Source organism: Festucalex cinctus, chromosome 1, assembly GCF_051991245.1.
Source record: "Festucalex cinctus isolate MCC-2025b chromosome 1, RoL_Fcin_1.0, whole genome shotgun sequence".
In the NCBI taxonomy this organism is placed as follows: Eukaryota; Metazoa; Chordata; class Actinopteri; order Syngnathiformes; family Syngnathidae; genus Festucalex; species Festucalex cinctus.
This window is the reverse complement of record NC_135411.1, coordinates 24,437,299-24,451,515: the sequence shown is the minus strand read 5'-3', so window position 1 is coordinate 24,451,515 and position 14,217 is coordinate 24,437,299. Positions and strand designations below refer to the sequence as shown.

The following is a 14,217-nucleotide window of genomic DNA, read 5'->3' as shown; positions in this document are numbered from 1 at the left end:
TAGCTGGCGCGGCTAGACATCCGTCCCCAGGGCAGATACTCTCCTCAAAGTAACTCATCTTCACCTCTGTCGTGGCAAATAGGATACACTTTTAAACTAGCATCATTATCCCTAAAGGCAGACAAGGAGTACCCTAAGAATGTAACACCAAGCAAAAGAGAACAAAAGAACATCCCAATGCTAATCGCTAACCTGATGTTGTGTCACCAAACACTAGGGAAAAAAAAGTGCTTGTTGTCTAGTACACTTTTCAGAGAAGTCTGGCTGGACCTGTATTTCAGAGTAGATCAACCAGCTATGGACGGCAAATTAGAAGGTAAATTAATAACTTTCTAGAGCAACCTTTTTGACACAGAGCTATTTTTTGGGTATTAATAAGTGCGAAGGGTAAGGGTAGTTACAGAAGAGACTTGGTGCTCACCCCTGCTTTAAATAAATGTTTCTTGGCTTATTTATTTCGATTAGCACGCCGTCACATTCACTCTCAAACATGAGCCATGTGTTTTCCTGGAGCGAGTTAATTTGTCTTTTTCGCTACATTTTACATCTCAGACAGCACTGATTTCACTGGGGACTCATTTCCTTCAAAATGGTGCGATAACTCATGGCGCGCTCCTGCGTCTCTCTGACGTTCAAGATAACAGATGATATTCTGAGCGGCTGTGATTTCAGAGGGAGAATTCCTCACGATTAAGGATATTTGCGATTAGGTTTCGGAGAGTTGGGGCTAAGGGACGGTGGATTAGTGATTTGTTTCGGGAGTTAGGGGGTATGACTGGCTCTTCCCTCTTACTGTCCAAACATGAACTCTGACCTTCGAAGAAGCTTAGAATACATCATCAGCTTACAAGGTGTCACTCAAACCTCATTAAAGAAACTCCAACTGTCACATCAGTCACCGCTGGGACAGAAGAACACAAATCAAAAAGACAGAGTTTCAACATGTGGCAATAAGGGTGAGGCTACAAACTTGCAACCTCCAAATGCTACACTGCAGAAATGTATATTTTTTTCATCCACCTGTCTAGTATTGGTGGTCCATACTGTATGTGGTAGCAATCAGACAAACTCTGAGACTAATTAGTCTTTAAAGGACACTTGTGGGGCAAAAAATGACCCTATAATGGCAGGTTCAAATCAATGGCAAAATTCTTATTTCTTTTTTGGAAATGCTGTCTTGAGATATTTTTATAAGTCATGATAAACATTTCTACCAAATTATATGATGCTAACACAAACTGACTTCAAGGCTGAATTAAATTAAAAAAAAACATTATTGTGTAGGACAGGTTCATCTTAGAAGGACCCTAGGATAATTGATACTAAAATTGCTGCTTTAAACCAAAATGGCAAATTTCCTGTGTCTTTCTGGAAATGACTTCTTGAGACATTTTTGTGGGTTTACCTTTGCTTGACATGCTTACTAAAGTTCATGTTCCTGAGCAAAACCAGCTTTGAGGGCTGAATTTTCAAAAACCGCGACCAACTACTGAAGTCCAATTCCTTAAAGAGGATGTAAAAAAAAGGGGAAGAGGTCCTGGAAAGGATACTTGTAATGACTTGTAAACATGTACAATGTTCTCTCACTCCAGTCATTGCGGATCTGCTCGGCTTTCCAGGAGGCTCAAGTCCAGCATGGCAGCTGAGCGTGCAGCCTTCCCTACAATCCCCCAATTGCAGACTCCTCATCCGGTCTTGGCAGAGGGAAAGCACATACTTGATGGTCTGACTTTGAAACTCACGGTCCTTCTGGAATTGATGTTGAGGAACATGGGGGAATTCTGACTAGGCACGTGGACTTAAAAACAACGGCAAACGTTTGGTCTCGGTCTGGGTCAAATTGAAGCATGCTGCAGTTCATTTATTGTCTGGAAATGTGTTTTTGGATAGGTGGTTAGGAACCGATGCAAACAGAGAGAGGGAGAACAAAGAAGGATACATCCCTGAATCGCAACATCTGTAAATAGATACACCGTATGCACAATTATTTGGCAAATAAGTGAGTATTTTGACTATACCATCATTTTATTTTATTTTTTTGCATATTAGCTTTATAAACATAAATGCTTACTGGATTTAAGCATTTCAGGTGATGTGTATTTTTTTAACGAGGAAGGGTGTGGCCCAAGGAAATCAACAGCCTATTATCAAAGTGTGTGTAATATTAGGCAGCTGACTTTCTTCAGAAAAAAATGTGCCCAAAAAAAAAGAGATTTAACTAACTCGGATAAGTCCAAATTTGTCTTTCAGAGGTATGCAGCACTCTTGAAATTGCTAAGATATCGCCACGTGATCACAGAACCATAAAATGTTTTATTGCAAAAAAAAAAAAAAAAAAAAAAAAAAAATGACAGACAGAAAGATGCAAATTAACTACCAAAGATTTTAGAAGACTCAAACATGAAACTACCCAAAAGCCATTATCCTCAAGTGCCGTTTGTTACATTCCAGAAATGAAACCTGCCGAGAGGTACTAGGTGTTCAGTCCTCAGAGACACAGCCAAGAACTTTCTACAAATTTGGACTTTTTCAGTTAAATCTTCCCCCCCCCCCCCCCCTTATTTTGCCTGAGGTAAAGAAGCTGCCTAATAATTACGCATACCATGACATAGGGTATTGATCTCTTTAGGTCACACACTTACTCATTGCACAAATGCACATCACCTGCTATGCTTCAATCCAACAAGCATTCCAGTTTATACAGCTTGGAGTTGCAAAATATGCATAAAAATCATATGGTCAAAATACTTATTTAATACCTAAGAATTGTCCATACTGTGTATGATATGAATGAATCTACTTGATAGTGTAGCCAAGGTAGCTAAAAAAAATAAATAAAACACTGTTAGTGTTTTAAGTGTGAATCCATTTTTGGTTGCCAATCCAGGGTCACAGTGCCCTCACTTTCAGATTCTGTCTGTCTGAACTCTTTATGAAAAAAGTCCATGTCAACATTTCCATCAGAATGAAGATCATTAATCCCTCCGGTTACAAAGACTATGAAACCATTGCATCAGTTCCATCACACCACTTTAATAAAAAGGCTTTTTGACACACATGCCAGACACATTTTCTCTCGATCGGTCTTGATAAGCCGTACCAAAGCAAAAGTTCAGCACGTTCCCAGCTGTGCAGAGTCCAAGGAAACTAAACAACCCGACGGAGAAGACGGGTGAAGGTCTCCAGAGAGAGAGAAAAAAAAAGAAAGGACAACAAGTGGCGTGTCACTTTTACGGGCAATTAATCTTGTGAGCAAAGAGGGACTTGAGAGGACCAAATATGTCTGCGAGCATTTCTTTTTATGGGGCAATTACAGTGACAACGATGGGAGCAGAGGAGGAGAATGGAAGACCTAGTTATGAATTGGAAAAGCTGGGAACGTGAGCCTGTTTCGAGCATTATTCAGAGTCGAATTAGGGTTGACTTCAAGTCTGGTCGGGATGTAAGTCATGAGGTGCATCGGGTGACGCAAGGATCAAAGGCAGATGCAGTGTCATGCAACTGATTGCATGAAATTCTGCCACGTAGGAAATTAGTAATGGGAGGTAACAAACATTTCCTTAGCACTGATTTTAATATATGACTGCATAGCCGATAGGCCAAGACTTTGGCCGCCACATTGCTCCTCCCAAGAAATGTTTCTCGGCATATAATCCTATACATTTACAGTATCGAAACTGAAGAACATTAGAGGCAGCACGGTACTTAGTAGCGACAGCATGATTTATGATGTTTAAAATTTGTTGAACAAGAGGATTTCAGACATTTTATAACTTTCCTTAAATACATGTATAAATGATATGCTTAGTGATGTTTACAGAAGGAAACATATACTTTTATTAAAGAATTAAAACTATAATAAATTCAACAAAAGATGCCTCTGCCCAATCTAATATATGGGTCTAAGGAACCGAGTGATAAGCAGCACATAACGTCCACTTTTTTTTTAACTTGTTAAAAAATAGTGACCACCACGCCACCCGGTCCTATACTAACTGCCTATGAGCTGTAACCGTATAGTTTATACAGTAGACTGCTCGTGAGATGGGAGGAGCAAGATGGCCACCCTGTCGATTCAACAGCTTGCACGGTCGTGTATGGGCTATCGGCTATCCAGTCAAATATTCAGATCATTGTTCCTTACTGACTGTGATTGGCTGGCAACCAGTCCAGGGTGTCCCCCGCCTACTACCCAGAGCCAGCTGAGATAGGCTCCAGCATCCCCTGCGACCCTTGTGAGGAATAAGCGGTCAAGAAAATGGATGGATGGATGTTCCTTACTGATATACTACCAAGTAGAATAGAGGTCTGATACTTGGTATTTAGGTGTTAGTTCACGTTAAAGATTCATACAGTGAGTTATAGATATTGGCGGGGGGTTAAGGACCAAGAACCGCCACAAATATGAATAGTAAAAATGTATTAATGCTACACAACCCCTAAAAACGCTTAGAAACTTCTATAATAGCTTGGCCCGTGGATATATCTAAAACTATGATCCCAAAACACTTTACATCCTCAAACTCATCACGCGCTTAAAAAGAGATGGATTGGTTGGCTCGATTATGAGAAGGAAAAAAACAACAACACACACCTGTAGTGCAGTCAGCAGAGTAAAAGCATACTGCATACCTTTCCGTAACCTCCTGGGCTAAATTTAGCTCCTGCCCAAAATACGAAGATCACGTCAAGATCTTACTTCAACATATTTTCTTGACACTTTCCCATTGATCAGTGCTTTGACAGCTTCTTAGAAGAGCACAAAAATGCATAGATAGTCAATAGGTGAGTTTTATAGGTGAGTAGCCAAGAATAGATGCCACTGAAAAAAAATGAAACTGTGACTTCACAAAAGGTGAACCAAGAACATGAGTGGTTTCATTGAATTTTACTTCAAATATTTGTCCTGGGAATCATTTTACTATTGATCTCTTTTTCATGAGTGGAAACTCATTTGACAGTGTTGCAACTGGATTTCCCAATAGTTGTGCCGTTTTCCAGTCACTGAGCAAAGTAAATGAGCTGCTGGCGAAACCCATATTACCAAGTTAGTGGAAGCACATTGCTCTGTTGTTAGCGTTGGCATTCGCTAATGTCTTCTGCTTTGATTACCCACACTAATGGGACTCAAACCTACAATATAAGCAAACAAGTCATCGTTTTTGGTTGTGATTTGGGGTACTTACTTGTACAGTGTGATTTAACACAAAAGAGAGACAGTTTAAGGGTCAATATTTCATCATACCTGGAGATATCTCCATATCGAAGGGAGAATAGCTTCTTTCCTGATGTCCTTACTAATCTCATGTGACGCTAATGAGTTTGAGCAGAGAGAGAAGCACGGGTGCAGGAAAGGCAGGAATCAAGAGTCTTGAAAGAAAACGAAGTAAACCGGCAAGGAGCATTCCCTCAGAGGCATGCGCGCGTGTGTGTAACAGTGCTCGCACAATAACATCAGGTTAAACGTTTTCCTTGGCAACAGCCAGCCGCTTGGAGCAATGATAAAAAAATAAACAGGACTCGATGGGGGAAGAAAATCTAGTCGACTCGTCTTCACAGCACCACAAATCTCCCCGAAGACGTGCTTATAAAAACACGCCTATGCGGGAACGGCCAGACAGATTGTTTGGGTTTGCGTGGCTGGAACACAATCGGAGGATGGAAAGGGGAAGACAAAGCGGCGGTTGAGTTTATTAGGCACAATGCTGATTGTATGCGGTCAGTTTGTTTTGAGAGTAGCCTCTTCCTGTTAAAATGCTCAAGTGGCAGTCCAGGGAGGTCCGGGGCACTCTTCTTCTATACAGGAACACTTTGCTAGCTATTCGAATCACAAGTCACTATAAGTCTTAACAGCCAGTGAGTGGCTGATTAAAGTGATGACTGAGGTACTACACCTGGACTTCAGTCGAGTTCTGTGATCCTTCCCTGCCCCCTTGTGGTGAACAAGTGCTCTACTGACATTCCAGAAAAGTCTGTGCCCCTAGTCTACAGAGGCTGGGGGGAGTTAGTCCTCCTTCTTCATTATCCCATTTACTTTGTGTGAAGCACCAGTTCTATAGGCAGCAAAACAGTCCCACAATATAATACTACTACCAGTCGTGCTTGACGGTAGGCATGGTGTTCTTGCTGTACCTTTTCTCCTCCAAACGTATTGCTGGACATGGGTAGTCAAACAGCTCAATTTTTGTTTTGTCTGACCACACAACTTTCCTCCAGAAGGTCTTATCTTTGTCCATATGATCAGCAGAAAATTTCAGTCAAGCCTTAAGGTGCCACTTTCAGAGCAAGAGCTTCCTTCTTGCACGGCAGCCTCTCAGTCCATGGCAATGCAAAAGCACGCTTGACTGTGGACACTGACAGCTGTATTCCAGCAGTTTCTAATTCTTGGCAGATCTGCTTTTGGGTTGTTCTCGGTTGACTCTTCAACCTCCTGACCAATTTTCTCTCAGCAGCAGGCGCTAGCCTGCATTTGCTTCCTGATCATGGCAGTGATAATCAGTGCCATGCACTTTATACTTGCGAACAATTGCTTGCACTGTTGGACTTGGGGCCTTTGAAATGGCTCCAAGCAACTTTCCTGACTTGTTCAAGTCAATGATTTGCGTTTTCAGATCAGTTTTGACACCGTTGAGCTCCTTTGACTGTCCATTGTTGCGTGGTAGTAGCCAATGAGCCATATTTCAATGGCTTCAGAGAAGTCGCAGTCACTCATAATCACACACAAGAAATTAAGAGGCAATGTAATGAAGCTCATTTAATTGACAAACTTTCTAAGGCACCAAAATTGCTCATTCATGCTGCTGTATGTATAGTTTTGACCCAGCGGATTCAGTCAATTTTTCTGTTGACCAATAATAAAAGTAAAAAAAAATTAAAAAAAATTAAAAAAAGAACCAAACTTTATGGATGTTTTTTGTGACAAAGATGTATCTGTTCCAATCACTCTATCAGAGAAAAAAGTTGTAGAAATAACTGGGAGAGCCATGACATTGTTCTTTACAAATGTATGTAAACTTTTGATCACAACTGTACACACTCCCCAAGGATGATTTAGTCTGTTATGTTATCATACACTGACACCTTGTGGACAAAGAGTGTGATGACTGACTGCTTGTTAAACGATCTGCAAATTGAAGGAAGGAAGCCAAACGTACAACTTTTCCTGATTTTTCTTTTACTTAAAACCTCAAATTCACTAATTAAGTACGATAAGGAGTGGACTCAATTAGGCCAGCAAATCAATTAAATTGCATTTAAAAAAACAAAACAAAAACAATTGTTATATCCATCATCGTTTATTTGAAATTTTGTATGCACTCAAAGAGAGCATTAGTTTGTGAGCTTCTGTGTGATGAGTGACTTTAGATGTTTACATCACGAGAAAATACTTTACAATATAGTACTGCTAGAAGAGCATGGGTGTAAATATTGTACATTACACTGCAATAGAATATACACAAGCATGTACATTCCTTGAGAACAGGTTGTACTACCAGATATTTGCATGGTTATTACTCCACTTTATCTTTTATATATTATATATACTCTTTTATCTTTTATATATTTTTATTTATTTATTTATTTATATATATATATATATTTATTTTTTTTAGATTGAAAGCATGTGTTTTATAAATACCGTGAGAAAAAATAAGAGAAGATTGTCAATTTAACAAAATATTTTGGGGGTCAAATCAATATATAGCAAAATATTTCATTGTTTGGGGTATAAAATTACTGGTACTTAGATTGGGAAATAATTTTTGTCTGTCTTGCACAGAACTAGTACAAAGAAAAATGAAAACATTAACCTCCAATCGCCTTCTTAACAGAAATATTAGTAACAGAAATGTACATCACTACCCTCTTAAAATTATGGACTTTTTTTTTTTTTTTTTTTTTTTCCCCTCAAACAAGACCTTTCGTTGCTGGTCACCTCTGCTAGAATCAGGTACACCTTTGTTAAACATACAGATCTGCTCCTGAAATTATTAAATATAATCAGTAATTGTTTTAGTGTTTTGTGGGGGGGTTTTCCTGAAAAAACTGAAAAATAGAATGTTTTTTATTTTATGAAAGAGGCCACATGCAGTGTCAGACTCCAACCACAAGAGGGCAGACTTGAACAACAAAAAGCTCATCTTGATTGGACAGCAGCAAGCCGCTGAGACCCACCTGGTTGGAAGTGATTCAACACAGTTGACATTTTACCAGAGCAGACCAATTAGATTCAACGTTTTCTATAAGCCTTTTTTAACTGTTTGAACTGTTGTTCAACTGTAAGTGGAAGCATGAAAAGATGACCCATTTGGGAGATGAATTTCAGTCAGCAGGAGGGTGTAAGCAATTTTAGCAGAAATGGCCGGCACCACGAGGACAGGAGTATGTCAAAAAATGACCCGAGCCATTATTTTAGGAAGAAGACCAATGATGGTTGAGTTCTAGTATCATTCTACAATGCATCACGATCTTCTCAACATTTCAGTATTTCACCCTTTTAGAGGAGCTGAATGCTGAATGACATCCTGTCTCCCTCATGTCCATGTAAGGTGGTGCTGGACTTAGTGCCGTGTTGTGGGTCCTCGGGATCACTGAGGCCGGACATCATCAACGAAAAGATGAGGAAGGACGCCAGAGTGACCACAGAAGGAAATGTGCTAACTCAAAATGATGCTGATCCTAACTGAACTGAGTAACAAGGGAGCGATCCCAAATTCACAACCAAGAACTTTGGAGGACTAGTTTCTGTGGGCCACAGAAGCTACGGACTGAATTGTTTTGAGGTCATTTAGCAGAGCCAAAAGCAAATATAATTCATTTTATGGCAAAAGTTGTAAATTAAGGGCCCAACTATGGCTATCACCAAGGCTACATAACAAGTTCGTCATCACGTAATCTCTTTTAAAATAATTCACCTACAGTGCTTGCTAAGGGAACCCGTCTTTGGGAGCTTGGGGAGAAAAAAAAAAAATTGCAAGGTTTTGATTTTCATTTTTGTTTTTGTTTTTTTGTTTTCTGGCACGTCAACAAACTTCACCATTACGTAACCATAAAACCTCAAATTGTTTGCAATTTAGTATCATCCGTCTGTCTACGTGGCTTAAATTTGATATCGATTGGACAAAATCCTATGGACAGTTTGTCTTTAAAGGACCCTTTAAATGGCCAATTACCATAAATTGGCTGTTTCAAACCAAAATGGCAGAGTTCCTGTGTTCTTTTTTGGCGGTCTATTCATGATTTACTTGGCAAATGCCGATCAAATGTCAATCTGCTACCAGAAACTCGATTTGGGGGAGGAATTGCCGAACACTTCCACTAGTCTAATACCCTGCAACTCATGGTGGCGCCACTGATCCAGACTGAATTCATTCCAAGTGATGAAACACAAATTGTGCATACCTTTGGGTTTTTTTGTGCTTAAAAGTGCTGAGCTGCAATTAAAACCACAGAAAATGATGCACGACTGGCCAAACTTGCCCATCCAAAAAGTAGCTAATGTGGAAAGTTAGAACAAAAAAAAATGATCAATCGCATATGTAGCTTTCAGCGTGATATTTCGCACACAAACTATCAATCACAACAGAGATGTCATAAGCGGTCCTACTGTGGCTGAATTTGGCAACGGGTTGTCATCTTGTTCTCATTAGGGGGTTGCTGCCGAGGAGGAAGGAGGAGGAAGGATGGGGGGAGGAAGAAGGAGGAAGGCGAGCGTGGAAGGAATGAGGTCATCCCGATGCTCGCCCGCGAGGATCTGAGGGCCGAGTGCGGGTGTGGTTTGCGTAGCGATAAGGAAAGCGAGCTCACGGCTAATCCACGACATGTTTAAGCAACTCACTTTCTCACTTTATTTAACCGCCTCGCCTGGTTGCCATTTATTAATTGTCGTCCTGCCCGGGCATGTCCATGGCAGTAACACAAGCACAGGCACAGGTCCAGAACTATATCCGAGATATATGGTGAAGGGGTAAACCCTCGTTATACAAATGCCCCACTGCTGCTAAATATTTTTCATTGCTTATAATAATGGTTTAATACTTAACTCATTCAGTCCCAGCCATTTTCACTGAAGCAACCCCCTTCGCTCCCAATATAAACATGCTACCTACCTACCAAAAGAAATATTCTTCTTTCATAACCACAAAAAAAGTATTTTGTATCCGTTTTCGTTTTGCAGCAATTGGCATTAGAATATAACTAAGTTTCATTAGTACAGTATTCACAAACCTGTTGAAAAGAGCTTGTTGCATCTTGGCCCTGGCTGACCTCATACTCTGCTGCCACCTGCTGGCTGTTTTTTGTAATAACTACCATTGCTTTAAGCAAAATCTTCAGGTCAGAAGCTGCATCAAAACCTTCTGTATGCTCTAGGGGAAAAAACGTATAAATACGTTTTTGGGAGTGAAGGACAAAGTATAAAAAAAAAACAATTACCTATCATTTGAAAATAATCTGGTAATATTACTCTTAATACTGAATGGCTATCAGATTAGAACTTTTTGGGGGAAAACACATTAATGTGTTTTCTTTGGACAAAATATGACCTCACCTGAATTGCATTTAATCTGGACTGATCTATAGCAACCTGTAAAAATTTGCCATCTTATGAAATTTTTTGACTCAAAGATACATACATAGCCTACTACTAGGGATGTCCTGATCACATTTTTTTTTTTAAATGTGTAAGTTTGTAAATGAAGATTTCTATATGTCACACATGTCTCAGTGGCTTCAAACAGACGAGGATCCATCAGAGTGCTACCTAGACTACCCTTTAAATCACATTTGCGCAACGCAAGAATGTAAACACACATATACACTCACACACAAGACAAGCAGAAGGAGACGTCATAAGAAACACCTCAGGGTTGTTTTAACCTCGTGGCTTTCCTGTCAGTCTGCTCGTCTCCCACACTGGGAGAACGTGACACTACGCACTATATTGAACTTACACGAACGACACACTCTCGTAAACATCAAAGTGAATAACAATACGCACAATGCACATGCAAAGCTGCACAAGTAACATTCATTAATTTATCCAAACAATGAAGGGATAAAGTGTTTTTTATATGTATTGTAAATTATATGTATTTTAAATGTATATGTGTGTGTGTGTGTGTTTAAATATGTCAAATGAAAGTAGCAACTAAAATGCAGGGAAGTAAAGAATATAATTAGTGGTGTGTAACTGTATGTAGTATTAGGTGACAATCTAAAGAGATCGCTGTTCATTGAACATCATCAGTCGTCTATCATCGACAACGTTGCCAAATAACGAAAGATAATCCTTTAGGTGCACGTCTACAACATGATGATGTGGCAAGTCTCTACACTTTAGTATTTTATACCTGAAAAGTCTTTTTTTAGTAGTCTTTTTTTTTTAAATCTTTTTGGCAAATATAATATTGAAGTTGAAATCTAGCAAGAAAAAGCTATAGTGGCACTATGATGAGAAAAAAAGAAAATAACTTTTTTTAATCTGAGAAAAAAATTGAATATTATGAGACTTATGTCCAAATTTGTAGTTTTTTTTTTGTTTGTTTTGTTTTTTATTAAGAAAAAGTAATATTAATAAAATAAATTTAACGATGTTTCTCTTTTGGGGTAAGTTTAAATTGAGGGGGGATATTAGAATATGAGACTTAATTCAAAACTGAACAAGAAAAGTCTTGTATCGAGGTTAAAAAAATATATACAGTATTTATTGGTGCTGCTGTTAGCAACAGACTTAATTCTTGCTTCAGGAAATAAGGTATTTTCACCTTTGGTCGTCGTGGAAATTATTTAACTGTGGCAAAATGATTACAACTTATTGTGGAATTTGTACGATGACGACAAACTATGGACGTGTATCAGATTCAAATGCTGACAGAGGTCACACATGGACGATGACCCCTGTGAATGCGGACACAGCTGTGCAACACACACCTACAAACAAACACACACGCATACAGACAGACAAACGTCATGTTTTGAAGTCTTGGCATGGTTGAAGGAGCGTCACCTGACACCTGGCATGTGGTCATCTGTCCGGCTCGACAAGACGACCAGGGAACGACCTTTCATACAGACAACGCCTCAAACAAATCCCTTCACTGACTAGGCCGAGGAAGAGAAGAAGATGGACAATTGGGGAAAAAAAATATCCACTCCACTTTTCCTGGCATATTACACACACATACTTTCAAAACATACAGTATGCTTGGCTTCCCCAAACAAGCGCGTGTGTGTGCGAGCTAATAAAAGAGGCGGCGGCATTCCTTCCACACTTTAAAAAGCTCGGCCTGTCGGAATGGACTCTGAAGATGAGTCACAGGAGCTGCCAGGAGCTTCGCGGTTGTCCCTGCGCAGGGACGTCCCGTAACTAAAGAACCCCATTGCTTTTGGGCGACATCCCAACTGAAGATGTTTGAGGTAGCGGTGAGGTTCAAATCAGTATGTTTGGTTTTGATACTCTACCAGTCATATTTTTTAAACTGATCTTTAAAATCAAAAGCTAACAAAAAATGTAGTTGAAGGCCACGTTTCAAATTAGTGCAAGACTTGTTACATGTCAATCATGTTTCAGACATTGACGGTTTATTGACTGTCCAATTGATTAGAAGGTAGTTTAGCAACTTACAAACACACATGATAAGTATATGTATAGTATGAATAGGAAATACCGATACTGTTCGTCGCGGTAAGTAGAAGAAAGTGTGGCGCGATTGGGAGAAACTGATACAGTTCATGGAGTGAATGGTAAAAAAGTAATTTCTTAAGTTGTATGTTTATTATTTCACCATTAAAAGCCTTTTCTCAGTCATATTGTTGCGATGTTGTAGTTTGAGGTGTCACAAAAGCAAAAATTAAATAAATATTAGAATATCCACAAAAAGTGTTTTTGGTGAAATCATTCCTTGTCTGGTCATGTCCTGCTGTTGATTACCAAAGAATGGAAACCCTTGAAAGAGTCTGCTCATTTTTGGATAGGTTTGATACTTATATTGTGACAGAGCAGAAATTTTTGTGGGTCTTGAAAGATTAGTCAAGACATTTACCAATGTGGGCAATTCTGCTTTGAAAGCTGCTAGTAGTGAATGAGTTAAATAACACACACGCTCACTGAAACTCTTTGCGTCACAGTCCTGGTAAGCATGTAGCTTGGTTTGCGGCACGCGACCACAAACACAGCAGGTTCCGCCTCCAGAGTACTTTACAACATCCACACTGCAAGCCAACACAATCAACTGCTGCTGGATTTCAACTTGGGACCGCACGAGCCCAAGGAAATCAAGTCCAAGCATTGTGCTGGAAAAGGGAAACTGTATGCTACACGAAAAGTTATGTCTACAGAGGAACGAGAGTATTTCTTTCTGCTCACACTGCCTGACAGGTCTTACCCGATCTTTGTCGTCCGCTACGTCGCACAGCACGTCATCCAGGTCCAAGATGCCGCCGTCACCATGCTCCAGGCGGTGCACCTGCAGCCAGTAACTGGCGTCCTGGGAAGAAAACACAACATTGTTCCTTTAAAATGAACAGAAACATCTTACATGGAACAAGTGGGTGGCAGTAAAGTGTACTGCGGCATGCACAGGTCGCATTTAAAGGGATACTTTACTAATTTTGCAGTCAACATTTTGTCACTCATGAATTTGACAACGTCATTAATTTTTCATGTACAATTATCTTTAAAAACACATTTTGCCGCTTGCAGTTGACGGCTTACCTCACGTTTACAATCAATCAATCAATCAGATAAACAACATATCTTCCTCAATCCACTTTTAGACGTGATGCATTCATGGTCAAATCAAAGCATGGATATCTACAATATTCAAACGTCCAGATCACAAAGTAAAAATAGCTGGTAGTAAATGTCACCCAGTTCAAATTTGAAGCGGGTGGTGCACACAAACTTAACGACAAGTTGGCTTGAGCGTGATGACAAATGGATATCAACATGGAGGTCATCGAGCAGTTTTTGTGTCAAATACAAACGCCAGCGGGCAGACCAGAGATGCTCTCTGCCACTTTATAGCATCTCCGGGCAGACGGGAAAAATGTGTATGGCAAAACATTTAATACATCATACACCAAAAAGTGACAGAAGTGGAAATCTGATGTCACACATCCACTATGACCCACACAGACGTATACTACTGTAGATAAATACAGTATTTAACAAAATCTCTTAGAAGTCTAAATTGGTGCGACAGTAAAGCTCTGCAA

General features: G+C 39.7%; 1 protein-coding gene across 8 annotated transcripts in view; it reads right to left on the bottom strand.

The window, feature by feature from the left end:
* The window catches only part of pard3ab (par-3 family cell polarity regulator alpha, b), a 160,713-nt gene that overhangs the window by 117,812 nt on the left and 28,684 nt on the right, over positions 1-14,217 (bottom strand). For all 8 annotated transcript variants that reach the window (XR_013284013.1, XM_077524867.1, XM_077524879.1 and 5 more), the window contains exon 2: positions 13,386-13,487. Coding sequence is in view for 7 of the 8 variants with exons in the window: in XM_077524867.1 (XP_077380993.1) it covers positions 13,386-13,487 (102 nt within the window). In the remaining variant the exon portion in view is untranslated. The remainder of the gene's footprint in view (positions 1-13,385; positions 13,488-14,217) is intronic.